This window comes from Dunckerocampus dactyliophorus, chromosome 1 (assembly GCF_027744805.1).
Source record: "Dunckerocampus dactyliophorus isolate RoL2022-P2 chromosome 1, RoL_Ddac_1.1, whole genome shotgun sequence".
Taxonomy (NCBI): domain Eukaryota; kingdom Metazoa; phylum Chordata; class Actinopteri; order Syngnathiformes; family Syngnathidae; genus Dunckerocampus; species Dunckerocampus dactyliophorus.
In genome coordinates, this window is record NC_072819.1 from 35,015,188 (window position 1) to 35,035,434 (window position 20,247).

Consider the following 20,247-nt stretch of genomic DNA (forward strand, 5'->3'; position numbering starts at 1 on the left):
AATTTGTGTAGCTGTTTTGCGGTCGGGGATGGTATATCTATTAATACTGCTTTCCAAGCGCCAAGCTGTACACTGACTACTCTAAATTGCAGCAACGTTTAAAGTTTTCATTTTTTCATCACTTTCATTAATGGGAATCGTTTCACAGTGTTGTTTTGGGTTGCAGAATGTGAAAGGAAAGTTAAACTCTGCAGTAACACACTAAAGTGACTGCAGAGTTGGCTCTTTTTCAGTCCTCGTGCACTTCCAAAAGGGCAATGTATTGACGGAAGTACCACACGTTGATACATATCTAAATAATTAATCCACTGAAGAGACTGCCTGCTGAGAAAGTGAAATGCGTTTTTTCCCCATCTGTTTTGGATATGAAAAGGTGGCCTGGAACTCCATTATCACGTTTGCGAAAGATTACCACAACATCCAGACAAAGTCGACGTGATTGCAGCCCGAAGTGAAAAACAAACAACAATGGTTCCTTCTATGTTCTTGGCCGATGAGTAGGCTGACCAAGCTTGTCAAGAGACTCCTTTCCCACCACCTCGGCCCTGGACTTCCGTCTGCCTCCGTTCTCCCCCTGCTTTCCTGACGCCACTGTCCGGTAGGAGATGAAGCAGGCAGGGCAGGAAAAAGTTACGCAGCCGGCAGAGGATTGAATCAACTGGGACTGCTTGCGGCACTAAGTGCAGGTTTAACTGCTGCACCACACTCAAACTACTTATTGAAACTTAATCGCTGTCATGATAACAATGTACTGATCCTCCAAGAGTTCGCATAGGTGCACTGTGCGTATTAAAAGCAAACCTGCAATGACAGTGATACACTCAGCTATCATTGCCCTATCATTAGCATGATAAAAAAAACAGAGTGAAAGCTGTACGTGAAATAAAATACACTAGCAACTAACCTGCTCGTTCTTCTGCTGCAGGAGACTATTGTTCCACTCGTGTATGGTAATCCACTGCGACAAGTTCTTCCAACTACGGTACTATGCAGCAAAACGCTCCACAGAGGCCATGGGCCGTCAGCAAAGTCTTGTCTCCGGGTGTCTTACGCCACGTCCCGCCGCCTGAGAGCGTGTATGGGCGGCCTGCAATGGCGCATTATTGGCCCTCCTCACTTGGGTTACAAGCAGCTTCGTGTCCCGGCCGGTGATGATCAGCCATGTCGCTGCTGTGTGAGTCGCTCCCAAGTGGAGGTGGTGGCGTATCCCAGAAAACACCGCAAGGGGGATGTCTGTGCGTGTGTGCGTGTGTGTGTGTGTGTGTGTGTGTGTGTGTGTGTGTGTGTGTGTGTGTGTGTGTGTGTGTGTGTGTGTGTGTGTGTGTGTGTGCGTGCGTGCGTGTGCGTGCGTGCACCCCATACCCCACTTCAACCATATTATGTTGAATATAGGGGATAATATACTTTCATTTAGGAGAGTAGGGCATCTGGGAAATTATCGCTCATTGCCCAAACCCCAATCTCATTTTAATAGGTACCTCAGAGATAATGCATGCAAATACATGGAAATGAAACAATATTATTCATCACTTCGTTAGGCTCATCAAAATGGGGGCAAACATTGTAACCTACAGCGGTTGGAACGCATTTAGTTATATTTATCAGACTTCTCTCTCAACAATTCAATGTTTAAGGATGCAAAAGCATCACAGCCCAGTGATGACAGAGTGTATCATATATATACTGTAGAGGCTGGAGATGTAATCCCACTTCAATTTAAACAGGAATGGCTGTGAAAGAAATGGTTGCTCATTTTAAGTACGTATCTAATTCACGAATCACACATTACAAAGCAAATTTGAGGGGAAGCTTCTCTTTTGCCGCCACCGTTTGATTGAACAGCAGCATGTTTTCATTCTTATTCGTAAAATAAATGATTTTGCTATAAATAAAAATACATTTTAAAGAAATGCGAATGGCACACGCGCACACACATTGGAAAGCAATAGCGCAATAGTATGTTTTGACCGCTAGAGGTCACTCGCTGTTTTAGTATTACCGGAAGTTGTTACCGTGTATGTCTTGTTGTTATGTATGTTGTCAGGGGCACCAAGATAGCACTCTGCTATGTTAGCTACTAACAGATTAGGGGATTTAGTTAATAATGACATATTTACTAACGCAACAAAACGGGCTTTTTCACATCTGCGTTTGTGCACCGAAGCGCATCTTTAATCTGACCAAAAACCTGCGGTGAAGGCATCGTTTTTCCATCGAAACAGACAGGGTTTGCGATCCCGGCGAATGTTGTCAGGTAGACATATGGAATACACATCCACACTGAAATCACTGAGGTTAAACTAGTCGAAACGAAACATGGAAACCATTCAGGACAGTCTACAGCAGCAGGAGGACTCGGGTGTCAGCGACGATTCATCCTCATCGCCCTACAAGCCTTCCCTCCGCTCCACTCGACTGACCGCCCAGAGGAGCAGTGTCTGCTCTCGGGCATACTTCGTCGTGGTGATGGTTTTCTTTCACGTCTACATCCTGAATGTTATCGCCCTGTTGCTGTACGTGCACTACAATAATGGCCACGGCGACCCTGTCGGTGACGACCGGCCTTCCTCTCCATCTGTCAGCGAGGGTGAAAGCCCATCTCTTCATCCAGCGCCTCCTCCAAGGGAGCCTCGAGTGGTTGAGCACAGCCATAGTTTTAGACTTCATCGCATTGAAGGAATCAGAGTAGGTGAAATGCCAGGAAACACTACTGAATTGGGATAATTGTTTCACAAGTTGTAACTAACTGATGCGCGCCCAACATCACGGCTTCGCTTGGATTTTACTCCCTAGCTAAACAGGGCAGCCAGATGAAACATGCTGTATGTTAAATTTGACCCACGTGTATTTGACTTACAAGTTTCATTTAATGTCTTTTAGGTGGGACATGTTCAGCCAGTTTCACTTGTGTCGGACAGAACACACAAGATGAAAACGCTCAGCCTGAAGCCTCTGTTATTTGGTAAGTGCTTTGAGGTATTTGGAAAAAATTGACACATATCTTTATTATCCATATGATATTTATTTTCCCCAAAGCCATACACATATAGACCACCAATATTTACTATAAATTCAAAGAGTTTTACATTTGATGGCTCCGTTGTCATGAGATGATGTATCTTAGTGTTTTCCCAGGATTTGTTCAATCATAATTTTAACATTTAGCTGCACGGTCCAATTCTAAACACTATCATATCTACGGTATCCCAGACTCCATCTGATGCTCTTTCTTTGTTGGTTCACATCTCAGCATGAAAATGAATTTGGAAGTCTTAACTCCTACATCGGTGGTGCTTCCATTTTCGTGAAGCTGCCATCAAATATTTGTCCCTCCTCTGCCAAGCATAAGCATTGTTGACCACCAGTCGATCTCCCTGCACTGTGCCTGTCACCAGGAAAGTACCACCTCGCTGATGTTGGCGTGTCATGTTCCTTACACATGTGGCATCCCTCTCCAGCCACAACTCAATGCGAGAACGGATCTGTCCTCCGAGCAAGGGCCCGTGCTTCAGAACTGTTAACTTGGTAGCCAGGGAGAACTGTGACAGACTTACTGGGCTGTACTTGAGCCGAGTCAGACGCAGTTTCACAACTGAAGGCACAGGAGATGAACACAAAGAATGACTGATTGATTGATTTGATTCACATTCAAGCACTTGATATAATGAAATTATTTGACTGCTTAACAAAACAAAAGTTCTTAAGACAAAAATGCAGATCTCTGCCAGAGTCTAAACATCTGTCACCTGCAAAATCTATGAGAGATCTATGCTCCTCAGTATGTAAGTTTAAATTTGAATATTAAAGCTTCCAATTGCAAACTCTGAATCAGATGTGATTTGTTGTTACAGCGTCTGAGCCTCCATATGCATTATACATTTTGTTGAAATTGGATAAGATTTCATAATAAAAAAGGTATTGTTTTAAAGATTGATACATTTATGTGATGTCATCATTGTGTCAGTTATTACCCAAATTTAACATGAGTATATTTGAATGATGAATCACATAAACAACTTATTTATCTTTATTCATCTAATGATGGAAATTTGGGAGCATAACAAATTGTTTTATGAAAACCAAAAGGGCAAACCACTCAGATGAAAACATGGTAGAGACTTGGTAGAGGTACAGTAAATGTGCGTACCCACCAAAATCACTCCTGCAGAAGGTTTCTAGTGTATCTTTTAAAGAGGATGCCTCCTCCAAATCACAATCTTGACAGCTTGCTCGAGGGACTGAAACGGTCAAACCGCAAAGTGAGTCGTTTGTTAAGCAAGGCATCTTCAGTGTATCAGTCTATGTTGTAAATATCTTCTTTACCTCCATGCCCTGCTGGGTGAACAGTGCTGTTGGTGATGGAAGAGATGCACATGAGATGGTCTGCAGGATACTGGTCACAGTGCAGAATGTTTGGCCAAGGGTAGCCATAGCAACCCATGATTGGTGCGCAGCTGTCACGTACAGATTCACACAAACTCCTGCAGGGCGTAATGAACCTGACAGTGGAGATGGAGAGTACACACTGACTAGATGAAAGGACCTTAATCTTCAATGACTTAATACTATTAGACTTTGATCTTAATCACAGTCTAGGTGCAGAAAGGTCAATTAAACCTTCTGTACTCTGAACAAACGTGCTCATGCATTTTTCCACACAGAATCTTAGAAATATACAGTCAATTTGCACTTACCTATCAAGGCAGATTGGTGCAAAAAGAGAGCACAGGAAAATGCGTGCGTCACGGTGGCATTCTCGAGCCAAAAGTGGCAACCAGCTGGCACTCTGCTGCACAGCCTCTGCCGGAGATTCATGGCCCAACAGGTTGGGCATCCTCATGGCGTCATAGCCAAGGTTTTGGCACAAAGCCATGCCTGACGGTATGGGGACACAACGGATGGAGCTCTGAGGCTCCCGCTGTCCAACTTCGCCTGTCGAATGCATGCGCCTCATGCCGACACTCACCGCACCGTCCCCCCACACCTCACCAACTTCTTGTCCCGCAGCTCCATGTCTAGAAGACTGAGCTTCTGCCAACCCAATTTCTGATTGCCCTCTTATGCTCACCCTGTCCCCTCCTCTGTCCGTTAACCTAACGCCAAACCTGTCAGGCCTTGATCTTTGACGCACCCTTAACCTACCAACACCAAGCTCCAATGTAAAGCTTGTCCCAATGAGAAAAAGTAGAAAAAGAAGTGAGTATGGCTGAGACCAATTTCTTGAGCTAAGATGAGCACAGAAGACTGTGATCATCCTGGAACAGAAGTTTAAAAGGACTGGGAAAAATCCTGAGTGACTCTCCTGTGTGAATTAAATCCCTTTGTTGGGGAAGATGGCAGGAAAGGTGTATTTATAGTGGGTGGTGATTACATTTGCATAGGAAGGGCAAAGGGGAGGTGTGGAAACCGGAGGGAGATGGAGTGGCACAAATTACTGTTAGATCCACTGACATTCTTAAGTGTGTTTGCCAGACCTAAAGTTAAGTGGACAATTTGGCATTTGAATTGTTTTAGCTCTCTGCCCATGATCGACACAGCTTGAATCGAGGAAAAGACTGGCCCTCATGTTGAGAGACACGTTTACCCCACATTTCATTCCAACCAACACTTGTGTTCTACCCAGACACCTTTGCTTTTTGTACTTTTTTTTAGCACAAGGAAAGACAGCATGTTTTCATTCATCTATTTTTGCAAGTTTGACACACAAGATGCTCGGGTGTTGTTGTAGACTCCATTCATTACATGTGATTATAATTGGCAGATTTATCAAAAATAGTTTCTGCAGCTCCCTGCATGTGCAATGGTCTGTGTAGATGAGAGTAGCGCTCAATCAAATTTGGCCTTGTCCTGCTGTAGAGCCATGACCTGTTTGTAGTTCAGACAAGCAGGTCACTTCCTTTCTGAGGGGAGCAGGAGGTAGAAGTGGAGGCTTCAGTCCTAATTCATTCGTATCAGTTATTAATGAGTTTCGACTGGACAGTATGATTAACCATGTGGGTCCAGTGAAAGAGATGTGGGAGACAAACAAGCAGCATACTGTACAAGCATCTGGAAGCCTTTTATTACCCAGACGCAGTACTTCCACATTTAGATCCAATAAATATATCCGATTATATCTGAATTCATAAAACAGGGCTTGTGCTGACAGATTGTATATCTGTGGAGTGTATTCCAAACAATAGTTCAGAATAAGATAAATTGGACAGTTTCAAAGGTAACAGAATTAAGCCACTAATTTGATTTGTTAAACAGATATGGGACAAATTTGAATCCTGGAACCTCCGGCAAAGGACCTGTTATTTGTTGGGGCAAATCTGTGGAGAACTGTCTTATATTGATGAAGAGTGTTTGTCTCGGCTCTACAACTGCCCTTTCTACTGTAATACTGGCAGTTTCTCACCTCTAGGCTGTTATCATCACCCACCTCTGTCCACTGTAAATACTTGTATGGATCAGCGCATCACGCCATAACACAGATACAGTTGCACTCAAAATTGTTCGACCCTCATTGTAAATTCTGTTCATTTGCAAAGTTTATAAACTCATAGTAGTTTGCATGAAATCATTAAAACAAAAACTACACTGTGTGCACAATTATTAGGCAAGTGATTATTTTGACCATATCATCATTTTACCCATAATTTCCAACTCCAAGCTGTATAAACTTGAATGCTTATTGGATTTAATGCATATGAGGTGATGTTTATTTGTGTAATGGGGGAGGATGTGGCCTAAGGAGATCGACACCCTATATCAAGGCATGCATAATTATTAGGCAGATTCTTCTCCTCAAGAAAAATGAGCCAAAAAAGAGGTTTAAAGGGATAGTTGGGATTTTTTGACATGAAGTTGTGTGACATCCCCATTAGCAGTGGACTACATCAACAGTGACTTACCCCCCAATTGGTCCCACGAGTCCAGTTCTAGTTGGATTTCCGTGACGAGGAAGGTAATTCTGCTTAGTTGCTGGGACCATTTAAGTAAAGATTTTGGCTTCTCAAAACAATATGCGTTCAAGAGTCATATATTTGCATCACAAAAATGCCTCCTCAAAAAGATTAGACCTCACAAAACGCTCGGCGTTATATTTGTCACCTGCCGTATCCCTGCGCACTGTCGCCTGTGCATTCATGTGTATGTGATGACGACACCCGCGGTAATGCCAGTCTTCTTCCGCAACGGAGCATTGCGGTCATCTTGTTTACGTATGTGTCCCACAGCGGAAGAAGATGCGAGCGTCTTGATCACATACACATGAATGCACAGGCGACAGTGCGCAGGGATACGGCGGGACAAAATATTGTGAGCTCTTGATTTTTTTTAAGGAGGCATTTTTGTGACGCAAATGTACTACTCTTTTGAACGCATGTTGTTTTGAGAAGCCAAACTCTTTACTTAAATGGCCACAGCAACTACAGTAAGTGGAACTACGTTCCTCATCATGGATCTCCGACCAGGACTGAACTCACGTGACCAGTGTGGGGGGGGGGGTAAGTCACTGATGGTGTAGTAAACTTCTGATGTGGATGTCATACAACTTCATGTCAAAAAATATGAACTATCCCTTTAACTGACTCTGAAAAGTCAAAAATTGTAAAAAGTAGTTAGATGAGGCCTCCTGAAGTTGGCACATTACCCAAACTGTATTGATAATGTGTAGCTATGTTGCTCAATACTGACACCTGCTGGATGTCACAAGGTGTGCATCGCTGTCCTGACACATTAGACACATCAATTACGTCAACAGTCTCTGATGGTGTAGGGTGCATGCTGCTCCCTCCCTCTCACACGGCGAAATTCTTTTGTTTCTTTCAGTCAACATGTCACACTGGAATTAATGGAAGAACTGTGCTTCAAAAGATTTGTTGTTATTGCTGAGACGTTGCACCCGATGGCAGAATACAGACTCGCTTCTTCATAAACATAGTTTGGTGCCTAACAGACAGGCGAAACAGTAACTATATCAGTCACTAGACTTTTTCTTAAAGCGATACGTGCACTGAGACCGTGTTTCGCTCTTTGAGCTCGACACATGTGCCGAAGCGCCGATGTTCCCGGACCCCTCACTAGTAAAAATACTTTCAGAGGGATTCAGCACTCTTGAAATATTGAAATATATATGAAATATATATCGGGGGTGTGATCACAGAACCATCAAACGTTTTGTTGCAAATAGTCAACAGGGTCACAAGAAACATGTCGAGAAGAAAAGATGCAAATTAACCGTCAAAGATTTGAGAAGCATTAAATATGAAGCTGCCAGGAACCCATTATCCTCCAGTGCTGCAACTGCAACCTACCTGGAGTGTCAAGAAGTATGAGGTTTTCAGTTCTCAGCGACATGACCAAGGTAAGAAAGGCTAGAACCCGACCACCTCTGAACAAGACACGTAAGTTGAAACATCAAGAATGGACCAAGAAATATCTGAAGACAGATTTTTCAAAGGTTTTGTGGACTGATGAGATGAGAGTAACTCTTGACGGACCAGATGGATGGGCCCGTGGTTGGATCAGTAACGGACACATAGCTCCACTTTGACTCAGACGCCAGCAAGGTGGAGGTGGGGTACTGGTATGGGCAGACATTATTAAAGATGAGCTAGTTGGACCATTTCGGGTTGAAAATGCACTCAAAATCAACTCTCAGACGAACTGGCAATTTTTAGAAGACACTTTCTTCAAGCAGTGGTACAGCAAAAAGTCTGCATCTTTCAAGAAAACTTTGATTTTTATGCAAGAAAACCCTCCATCACATGCAACAAAGTACTCCACTGCATGGCTGACCAGCAAAGGCCTTAAAGATGAAAAACTAATGTCGTGGCCCCCTTCTTCACCTGATTTAAAGAGTGCCTGGCAGGTTGTGGTTGCGGCAGCACAAAAAGTTGATTCTGACCAGATCAAGAAACTTACTGACTCCGTGAATGGAAGGCTTGTGACTGCTATTGAAAAGAGGAGTGGCTATATTGGTCACTGTTGTTTTTTTGGGGGGGGGGAGGGGGAGTTCAGAAATGTTTATTTGTAAATTTTGAGTTTGTTTATTATTCTCACTTTAACAGGTGAAAATAAACAAGTGAGATGGGAAAATCATTTACTTGCATAATATGTTTGCACACTAATAGTTACCTAATAATGGTGTACATATAGATATTCTCTTAAGAAAGCCCAAACTTCACTTTTACTACTTAAATGTTCAGGTTTGAGGGTTTGTTAACATTTTGGATTGACCAAGAGCACTGTAGTTGTACAATAACAAAATGAATACTCAAAAATACAACTTGGCAAATAATTGTGCACGCACTGTATTTAAATAGCTCAGTCAACGGTCAGTTTTCTTTATTAACCATCTATTGAAAGTTTGTATGCTGTAAATAAAAAATACTGTAAATGCAATTTACAATAAGAGGTTGAATAATTTTGAGTGCAACTGTATATGTTGTCCATATCCACAAAAAAGAGATACTGTGTTTAAATATGAACAATAGAAGGAGAGTAGAATTAGGGTCAAAGTTGAATTGGCACTCAATTTAACGCTAGGTTCTGTGAACACATCAAATAACCACAAATTCACTGGATCTGTGTTTTCATGTTAAACTGCTTCATCAATTTCATACAATTTATTTCTATGTGGTGTTGATGTCCCAATCACAGTGTTATTAGCATACACTGAACTAATCCATTTAGTAGTCTGACGTACTGTATCAATCTAGCACTTTGAAGAAATCCATTAATCAACCAAGTCACTTTCAGATGTAGTGACCTTCTGTCTGTGTACTTGTATGGGTTTTATGTACAGTATTAGTAATTATTTCACTCTGCATAGCAAACACATTAACGTTTTTTTTTTTTTTATTTGCTCACTATCAAGACTGATATCAAGGCTGATATCCTTGACCTTAATCATCATGTGTAATCCTCATGTGTGAGCATGCTAGTTGTTTCAGATGATTTTTAATCTCTGTCGTTCAATGTTCTTGAGTACTTCTACATACAAGATGGTCCTCAGGTTCCTAGACTGTGATTTAAGTTGAATTTTAGTGTAAGTCGGAATTTACCTAAATTAACTCCCAAGTCACTCTCACTGCTCTGCTTCTTACTCCTACTCCTGTGAACATATCCATCCATCCATTTTCTATGCCGCTTGTCCTCATTCGGGTCATGGGGTCTGCAGCCTATCCCAGCCAGTCAATCACAGGGCACATATAGACAAACAACCATTCACATTCATAACAATGGACAGTTTAGAGTCGCCAATTAACCTAGCATGGATGTTTTTTGGAAATTGGGAGGAAGCCGGGGAGAACATGCAAACTCCACACAGAGATGTCCAACGGAAATTTGAATCCAGATGTTCTGATCTCCTGACTGCGTGGCCAACATGCTAACCACTCGGCCCACGGTGTGGCCCCCGTGAACATGTGATATACTTCAGTGTAAGCTTTTATGCATGTTTGAAATAAACTAAACAATAAACACTGTACACAGAACAAATGAAGGACATACAAAAATGGAGTCACGAAAAGACTGAATACAAGAAGCAGTACTAAAAAGAGAACAACTCCTTATTTTTATTCCTCATGCTAATCTGGAAGGATAGCCTCCTCTTCTCCTCCCAGATTTGTTTGTAGCAGTGCATGGAATCCATGACCCCATGAACATTCTTTAGCATTCAATCTTTACCTTTAATGATGGTCGCGACAGTCAAGAGGTTGAGACCAAAAGAGCGGCCAATATTGTTAGATGTTTCTGCTTTCTCTGAACTTTTTATGATGGTCATTTTTACTTCCATAGTGATGGATTTGGTTTTCTTTGGCGTACTGCCGCTTGGGAGACAAAATGCATTGTGTCACACAGCTCTGCTGTTTAATGGCGTCGGTTGGTTCCGGTGGGTGGGACTCAGTGACAACATCCATCGTTTAATTTGCATAATTGGCAGTTACATAAAATTTAACTTTTTGGTTTTTGTCATAAGAAATGTGCAACATTATCTCATGTTTGTAAGCCTTATTTAACAACAGAACATGAAGCCATGGACTTACCGATGTCTAGCCTTGTTATTTTCCTGGTATGCTTTCATTTTGAAGGTGTAACTTTATCAGCTGCAAGAAGTAGTGTGCTGAGGTTGCCCGAGTTGCAGAGTGGACCCAAAGGTCACAATTGCTTGAGGTTGTGGCTAAAAAAGCTTGCATTGTGGAAAATGCCATGAAAATACGACAGATTTCATTTCTTTCAGCAGTGGACCTATGTGCCATTAAAACAAAAAAAAAGTATGTTGTTTGCAATACACCACGTAAGTGTGTGCTGATTCTAAAGATGTACATGTCAATGTACATGTCATTGCATGTCATCGGACATGTCAGATCTACCTATATATTGTAGAGTAACGTATTGCCGCTGGAGTACCCGGCATGCGTTGCCAGCACTATGTAAATAACAGTTAAAGTTACGAGTTTGTGTTAGCTTAGTCGTTCTTATCCACATAGAATGATAGTAAGGGGGTATACGGCGAAAGTGGCTCCACAAACCCAGGCTTTGTGCTCAAGATGCAACTCAAAAAAACCTAACGTCCGCAACCAGACTTGATTAGTTCCGCGACCATGGTTATGAACTTACTTTGTCAAGTCCGGTTTTCCGCTTTGTGATATGTGCGCGTTTACATGAAAGGGGGCATTTGACGTTATATTATTCTACTTCCGCTGAAAAGAGGAGCGATACCACCCAGTGTATTTTACAAAAAATGAGTACGTAATTATTATGAAGCATTACGAGAAGTTTCCAAAAGATTATGACTGCTAAAAGCAACACTGTCGCCGCCAATACAGTGAGGGAGGACTGCTGGCATACCAGCATGCAGCGTGTGAATGTGCAAGGTAACACTGATTATGAAGCGGGCTCCTGGTTATGTTCGCCTTAGGCCCCCAAATTGATAAATCCGCCACTGGCTGCAGCTGAAACTTCTGCTATGCAGACGTTTACCATCAGTTGAACAGTTGGATTTCTTTTCATTTTGATGATTATAACTGAAAACTAATGAAAATCCCAAATTCAGTGTTTCAGAAAATTAGAATACTTTTGACCAATTAAAAAAAAAAAAAAGATTTTAGAAATGTTGGCCAACTGAAAAGAATGAACATGCACAGCACTCAATACTTGATTGGGACTCATTTTGCCTGAATTACTGTAGCAATATGACGTGGCATGGAGTCGATCAGTCTCTGACAGTGGCCTTCAGCTCTTCTGCATTGCTGTGTCTGGCCTGTCACATTTTCCTCTTGACAATACCCCATAGATTTTCTATGGAGTTGAGGTCAGGCGAGTTTGCTGGCCAATTAAGGACAGGGATACCATGGTGCTTAAACCAGGTACTGGTAGTTCTGGCACTGTGTGCAGGTGCCAAGTCCTGTTGGAAAATTAAATCTGCATCTCCCTAAAGTTGGTCAGCAGCGGGAAGCATGAAGTGCTCTAACTCTTTAACTTCCTGGTAGACGGCTGCACTGACCTTGGACCACACACAATGGACCAACACCAGCGGATGACATGGCACCCCAAACCATCGTTGACAGTGGGAACTTTACGGTGGACCTCAGGCAATGTGGATCCTGTGCCTGTGCTCTCTTCCTCCAGACTCTGGGACCTTGATTTCTAAAGGAAATGAAAAATTTACATTTATTCGAGAACATAACTTTGGACCACTGAGCACTCAACAGTCCAGTCCTTTTTGTCCTTAGCCCAGGTGAGATGGTTCTGACGATGTTTTTTGTTCAAGAGTGGCTTGACACGAGGAATACGACAGCTGAAACCCATGCCTTGCATACGTCTGTGCATGGTGACTCTTAAAGCACTGACTCTAGCTGCAGTCCACTCTTTGTGAATCTCTCCCACATTTTTGAATGGGTTTTGTTTCACAAACCTCTCCCGGGTGCGGTTATCCCTATTGCTTATACACTTTTTTTTTTGTTTTTTACCACATCTTTTCCTTCCCTGCGACTTTCTGTTAATATGCTTGGGCACAGACCTCTGTGAACAGCCAGCTTCTTTAGCAATGACCTTTTGTGTCTTGCCGTCCTTGTGCAAAGTGTCAGTGATTGTCTTTTGGACAACTGTCAAGCCAGCAGTCTTGATTACCCCATGATTATGTAGCCTCCAGGACTAGACTGAGACCATTTAAAGGCCTTTGCAGGTGTTTTGAGTTAATTAGCTGATTACAATGGTACATTAGGTGTCTTAAATATTAACCTTTTCACCATCCATCAATTTTCTATGCCGCTTGTCCTACTTAGGGTCGCAGGGGTATGCTGGAGCCTATCCCAGCTGACTTTGGGCGAAAGGCGGGGTACACCCTGGACTGGTCGCCAGCCAATCGCAGGGCACATATAGACAAACAACCATTCACACTCACATTCACACCTATGGACAATTTAGAGTCGCCAATTAACCTAACATGCATGTTTTTGGAATGTGAGAGGAAACCAGAGTACCCGGAGAAAACCCACACACGCACAGGGAGAACATGCAAACTCCACACAGAGAGCGAAGAGTCGAACCCAGATCTTCTCAATCTCCTGACTGTGTGGCCTACATGCTAACCACTCAGCCACCGGGTGGCTTGAACCTTTTCACAATATTCTAATTTTCTGATACTGAATTTGGGGATTTCATTAGCTCTTATAATTATCAAAATTAAAATCAATATACACTTGGAATATATCAGTCTGTGTGCAATGCATCTATATAATATATGAGTTTGACTATTTGAATAGAATTACTGAAATACATCAACTTTTTCATGATATTCTAATTTATTGAGCAGCACTTGTATATTTCTTTGTCAGAGATCCCTGGCTTCCTGTCTGAGGAGGAGTGCCGAGTGGTGGTGCAGCTGGCTCACCTGAAGGGTCTGATGGAAAGCCAGATGACAGCAGGCAGCAAGGAGCAAGACGAGTCAAACCAGCCACTTCTTTCTCTGAGCACTGAGGAGGTCTTTAGTCTGTTGGATCTGAACCAGGATGGGCTGCTACAGAAACAGGAGGTGACATTTGAAAACAAATTACTGTATTGTCATTTACATGTTGTTTAGATAACTATCAATCAGCAAAAGAATCAACATTTGTTCCAGATTGTGAGTCACTCACTCTCTCAAGATGGGACTTGGTTGAGTCCGGACAACCTGCGTCAGATACTCACTGGTCTGAAAGACTGCTCAACAGGTTTGTTTTACTGCCGTGTTAGTGATGGTAATGGTTTAATTTATTTTGAACATGCATACATGTTGCATTGTAATATATCACAAAATACAATTCACAGTTCTACATGTCCAAAAGGAAAAGGAAGAAGCAGAGTTTATTTAATCCTACCCCCCCATCCATTTCATATCAGTTGCAATACATTTGTTCACTTCCTGTATTACAAATGTACTCTTTGCCAGTCAATACAAATGATAGGGTAGTATAACAATTTGATAAATAATAATGATACATAATCATAAATATATAATAACGATAGCTGATGAAAAGGTTAATAGTTGACAGAAACGTAATTGGATAATGAGTGAGTACACAGTACAGACTGTACTCACCTGGAAAAATAAATAAATAATAATAATACATTTAAAACGTAATAAGAGTTAGTAGTGAGTGTTACAGTGATTAGACATAGTACATTGTTTGAGTTCCTTACTCAATCCGTTACATAATTTGATTCCACATAGTGAAATGTTGAAGGTTTTAAGCGTTGTTCTCGCGTATGAGTGTTTTAAGTTTACTTTTTCCCAAAGGTCATAGTTCTCCTCTCTTGTTGAGAAGAATTTAATAACATTTTTGGGTAGCAGGTTATTGTTGGCTTTCATTTTAGCTGTTTGAAAATTTACTCGATCAGCAAATTTTAGTAATTGTCATTTTAGAAATAAAGGGTTTGTATGTTCTCGATACGCTGCATTATGGATTATCCAAAATGATCTTTTTTTTTAGCACGGTTAGCAAGTTAAGTGTACTTTTATAGTCATTTCCCCATATCTCCACACAATAAGTTAGATATGGTAATACCAGAGAGCGATAGAGAGTATGCAGTGCTTTTTTGTCTAAAACAAATTTTTCTTTATTCAGCATTGAATTGTTTCTTGACACTTTATGTTGTATATTTTTAATGTGAGATTTCCAGCTCATATTGTCATCTATTAGGACCCCCAGAAATGTATTTTCATTCACCTTTTCAGTGTCCACACCACCAATTTGTATTTCCACCCAAATGTCCTTTCTGGTATTACCAAATAGCATTATTTTAGTTTTACTTAAGTTCAGGGATATCCTGTTTAGTTTAGTCAATTCATCTGTGTGAATTTTCCTATTAGCTCTTCAGTTAGCTTTCACCCGAACAAAATGCAGTAGTATCGTCAGTACATGTGTGATGGATTTCATTTGGAAAAACAGAAGCTTTAATGTTTTTGTATAAGTACAGGGGTTGCAGTTTTGGGCTGACTGAAATGCTGTGAGACTCTGAATGTAACGTATGAATGTTGTAAGTTATTTGGTCGTGCACAATGTACCAAATTATACAAGGAGGGGAAAAAGGTGGAAGTTTCAGTCCAAAGTGAATAGAAATAGATGTGTTTTTTGTCCTTCTGATGTAGTTATTGTTGAGCAAATCACAAATTTTAAATGACAGACCGTGGTGCTCTGGTTAGACTAAAGATCTTGCAGGTGGCTACAAGTGGGTGCAAATTTGTTTGTTTTGAGACCGGAAAAGCATCAACGCTTTTTTTTCCCCCCCAACCTCTTTTTTAAAATTTCCCCCGTATACCTGTATTCCCACAGCCCCACCTCCATATCAAACCTCACCCGCCTGTCCTCTAGCCAGAGCTATTATCATAGTGGAAAGGGGTGGAGGAGGTTCTCCCTTAAAACTGGGGGAAACTGGCGCGGGGTCTGGCCTTTTTTTGGGCAGAGTAACAGCATGTATTTGCACAATAGAGTAAGTGATATTCGGAGTTCATTTAACTGAATGAGTGGTTCACTAATGGATTAGATGCGTATGTGTTTCCACACTTGACAGGGCTGAACCTGGAGGAGTTTAAGCATGTTTACGATGTGTCCCAAGACCCAGGACAAGAACAAAGTGAGAAGCTCCGCAGTGTGTTCAAGCAGAGAAGCAAGCATACGTGGCTTCATCAAGGCCCTGAATCCCATCATGTGTTACAGACACTAAGGAACCGGTAACTTTACAGTACACACACACACACACACACACACACACACACACACACACACACACACACACACTTTATGCGTGCTCACCTTCTGCATCCTGGTCTGGTATGGCAATACCACCAGCCAAGATAGGCAACAGCTGGAGAAGGTGGTACGCAGGGCCTCTAAAATCTTCCCACATTAGCCTCACACTACAACACCAGAATTGCCAGGAAAGCCAAGAACATCACCTCCGACCCCACTCACCCAGCACACCATCTATTCACACTCCTACCATTAGGTAGAAGGTACCGCAGCATCACATACAATACCACACGTTCTAGGGACAGCACCTACCCACAAGCCATCCGCCACTTGAATATGCGCTAACACTTACAGGACTCCACTACCGACCTACTACCTCTTCTGCTTATTTTCCACGCTGTTACTCCAGCAGCCCTGTACAACCATGCACTTTTATCAATGCGCTTTTTCAATGTTTGTACGCTGTCATTCCTGTCTTCTATGTACTGTTTTTGCCCCTTCCTTAGTTTTGTTTTTCTAGTTGTATTGTTGTGATTGTATTGTCAAACTGTGGGCACACCAAATACATTCCTAGCAACTGTATACCTACCTATACTGTTGAAATGGCTAATAAACTTTAAACTTTATCTCACCTCTAAAAGTGCATTTACTTTTACCACTCTTACAATTTGCTCAGAGTAATCAGCCTTACACGTCTGCCTACCGCATTGGTTGAGATGAGCGAGCCTCTACAAGTATTTCGTTATGAGCTCGGCGACTTCAGCAATGCCCATCACGACAGCAGCCCAACCCGTGCAGAGACCGCCTGTGCACACACACGACTGGCTGGAAATGCTTCCATCTTCACAGAGGTTTCCTGCAGGTCTGTCTTTGTTTAATACTGTTGTTATTATAGGGCCTACTTGTTGTGTCATACAGATAACCTGCTGTTTTTTATACAAAATGCTCCTCTTTCTGCATTTTTCATTGTGTCCTAGGTATCTTACTGTGTTGATCTACCTGAGCTCTGTAGAGGAGGGTGGCGAGACCACGTTTCCCGTGGCGGACAACCGTACCTACGACGAGCATGTGAGCGTTCTTCTCTCTCAATACATGGTCATAAACAAGCCCTGACACTGGGAAATGAAGACAACTGACCCTGACCTAAATTCTGCTGATAACACGCAGATGGTGCTGACACATGACAAGGAACCGGATACCTTAATTATCACCATGTAGTACAACAACAGATTACACACAAGGTGTTTACAGTTGCATGTGTTCTAGGCATTGATCCAAGATGGAGTTGATTTAGCAGACACCCGGGAGACATGTGGGCGAGGGAACCTGAGGATAAAACCCACTGTGGGGACGGCACTCCTCTTTTACAACCATCTCTCTGATGGTCAAGGTATGAAAAGAAGGATTTAGCAACTGTTTATAATTTAGGGAACACTTGTCTATTGAGCTTAGCACTGTTTAGGATCATGCTTTCTTAAAACCTCTTTATGGAACATTCTTCTTTATTCTTAGTGTGATAACAGCCAATTGATTAAGTTAAAGGGGACCTATTATGTTTTCCCTCTTTTCTGACCTATAAATGTTGTTACAATTTTGTATTCTCGTGTTAAACGATGCCAACATCAGATAATGAGGTTTGCGCATTTGGAAGTGAGCCCCAAAAGCAGTTTTGGATGGCTCTGCACGCTATGTTTTACAGTTGTTGTTTTTTTAACACAGAGTACCATTGATGTCAATGCAACCAAGACTTTTTTATATTGCCATGCCGAGCACCCCAGCTCTGCTTCGCTCTGTTCACGGTGTTAGCATGTCGAGCAATGGCTCCCAGGAAATGTTTGTTCAGGTGTGCCTAAAGAGGCAAGCATCAGGCAGAAGTGGTTGGAGTTGCTGATTCCCAGCCAGAAAGAGAAAAATATGCTAATTTGTCAATGACACTTCACACGGGACTGTTTTGTGAACATGGGCCAATACGAAGCTGGAATGTCCACCAAACTGTTGCTGTAGGCCGATGCCTTTCCAAAATTACTTGGTTGTGTTGAAGAGTCAGAAGAGTAAGCTGTAAGTAACAATTTATCAGTGTCCTAACTGTTTATTTTCTGTAAGTAATCGGTCCGGATGTCCTTGGGAGCGCTTAGGAGTGTGACCAATCACAGCATAGTGGGCTCCGCGGGAGGCGTACATGGAGGAGGGCCGGGGGTGGAGTAAATTACACCGTTTGGATGGAAGGCAGGAAACACTGCAGGAAGAGGTGCATAGTCTGGAAGATCTAGAAAGCTTTCTGTGCGGGTTATCGTGTGTAGCTGCTCTATAGGAGTCCAGAATTCAATACAAAGGCCCGAAAATTAGTACAATAGGTCCCCTTTAAGGAAAATAACAGGATTACATTACTGATGCTGTGTACGGGTGGGTATTAATTACAATACTTCCTCATTGCTCTCAGGTTGGATGGGCGAACTTGATGAGTATTCCCTGCATGGAGACTGCCCAGTGAAGCATGGCCTGAAGTGGGTCGCTCACTGCTGGGTAAATGTGGACCCAGACCACCAGCAGCAGGCCCGTTACCAGAGACTAGTTGCTGAAAGGTATCAAGCTAAGTCAGGCATGGAGGAACATTCCCAACCACTTTCACACATTGACCTCCACCAGGATCTCTAACCAAGTCCCTGCAACTACTTCATAATTTATCTTTACCTCAATGTTGTATACATCCATCCGTCCATTTTTTGTACTGCTTGTCCTCCCAGCTGACTTGAAAGAGGCGGGGTACTCCCTGGACCAGTCAATCACGAAGCATACAGTATAGACAAACACACATTTACCTTCACACTTACAGTATGAGCAATTTAGAGTCTTGAATTAGCGCAACATGCATGTTCTTGGGATGTAAGAGCAAGCCACAGAGATTTGAACCCGGGTCTCCAGAATAAGTTGCTAACCACTACCACAAATGTTCTATACAGTTATATAAAAATTGCTGACAGCACAGTTCAAATACAGTAGCTTTCCAGTATCACAATTTGGTCTTTTATGTCAGTTTTGTAAGGGAAGATAAGTTATTATAAAGCTCAGGTGGGCTGATGTATTTATGTAGATGCTTTTTTAAATGTATAACCATAAGTCACCATTTAAATTAGATATCAGATATTTAAGAAGAAAGGCTTTACATTGAGTTAGTGTTGTCATGTATATTGGGTCACTTTACTGTAAGTGGCTTCTGCCACATATTAAGATATCATAGCTGTACAATTGAAGCCTATGTTTTGGCGCCATTTTGCAACATTAATATGTTATTTCAATACTTATTTAAGTGTTTGCCACACTTACTGCACACTTAAGTCTAGATTTTGTTTTAAAAAGCTGCTTGGTACAATTTTCTGCCAGTCCTTCAAGAATGTCAGATTTATTTATAATACTTTGTTATTTATAATATAGCTTTATCATCTTTAGTTGTCAAGAGTATTTATTTGAGTGTTATTTATTACTGTTGCCCTGTAAAATGATTGGTATACATTTGTATTGGTTTTGCACAGAAATTTGTCTTTGCATATCCTTGTGCTCTATGAAATGAAGTTCTTGAAAATGTTTAATCGGTCTTTGTTTTATTTTCTAGTCAGTCTGTTAATATACATAGTGTCCACTAGATGTCAGCTGTAGCACATAAGCCCGTTGGCAGGTTGTACGTGTGGAGCCATTAAATGCTGCAGAGACTAATGGATAACCAGCATCTAACCTCGCCATCAAAGCGTTGAAGGACGTTAGGGCAGATTATTTAAGATTTGGTTAAGACACTCAGTGACTGTTGTAAACCAACAGTCAAGGTAAGAGAAATGTAGTGAAGAAGTATAACATTGGGACTAATCCTCTAGTTTTATTATGAAGGCACCTGAAGCTTCTAACGGCCCAACATGGCAACCGTCCACTGTGGAGGTGCCTTTGAAGCCTGCAGCTAAACGACGTATGCGGCGTAATGAAGCTGTCCATCCACGGAACTCTTTATTGTAGGGGTGCGGGTTCTGATGATGAT

General features: G+C 41.9%; 2 protein-coding genes across 8 annotated transcripts in view; one reads left to right on the forward strand and one right to left on the reverse strand.

The window, feature by feature from the left end:
- The window catches only part of LOC129180478 (cyclin-dependent kinase 17-like), a 50,879-nt gene extending 49,649 nt beyond the window's left edge, over positions 1-1,230 (reverse strand). For 3 of the 6 annotated variants that reach the window (XM_054775026.1, XM_054774993.1, XM_054775003.1), the window contains exon 1: positions 905-1,230. The gene's annotated coding sequence lies outside the window, so the exon portion shown is untranslated. The remainder of the gene's footprint in view (positions 1-904) is intronic. The other 3 variants (XM_054775044.1, XM_054775036.1, XM_054775011.1) reach the window with 2 other exon arrangements.
- A 771-nt stretch (positions 1,231-2,001) lies between these two features.
- On the forward strand, positions 2,002-19,783 carry LOC129179553 (transmembrane prolyl 4-hydroxylase-like). Of its 2 annotated transcripts, none has more exons than XM_054772939.1 (9): positions 2,002-2,685; positions 2,881-2,962; positions 13,830-14,026; positions 14,114-14,204; positions 16,045-16,204; positions 16,900-17,085; positions 17,201-17,291; positions 17,490-17,613; positions 18,664-19,783. In XM_054772939.1, exons 1-9 carry the CDS (start codon positions 2,317-2,319, stop codon positions 18,876-18,878), a joined length of 1,515 nt encoding a protein of 504 aa, XP_054628914.1. In that variant the 5' UTR covers positions 2,002-2,316; the 3' UTR covers positions 18,879-19,783. The 2 variants fall into 2 exon arrangements, with proteins under 2 accessions (XP_054628914.1, XP_054628920.1); XM_054772945.1 differs by having other exon boundaries at positions 16,090-16,204.
- Positions 19,784-20,247: the final 464 nt, after the last annotated feature.

Bases quoted from the DNA above. Each gene is read 5' to 3' on its own strand.
- LOC129179553 (XM_054772939.1), top strand. From the start codon at position 2,317: ATGGAAACCATTCAGGACAGTCTACAGCAGCAGGAGGACTCGGGTGTC. The intron at 2,963-13,829 runs GTAAGTGCTTTG...TTTCTTTGTCAG, and splicing joins CCTGAAGCCTCTGTTATTTG to AGATCCCTGGCTTCCTGTCT. The intron at 17,614-18,663 runs GTATGAAAAGAA...CATTGCTCTCAG, and splicing joins CCATCTCTCTGATGGTCAAG to GTTGGATGGGCGAACTTGAT.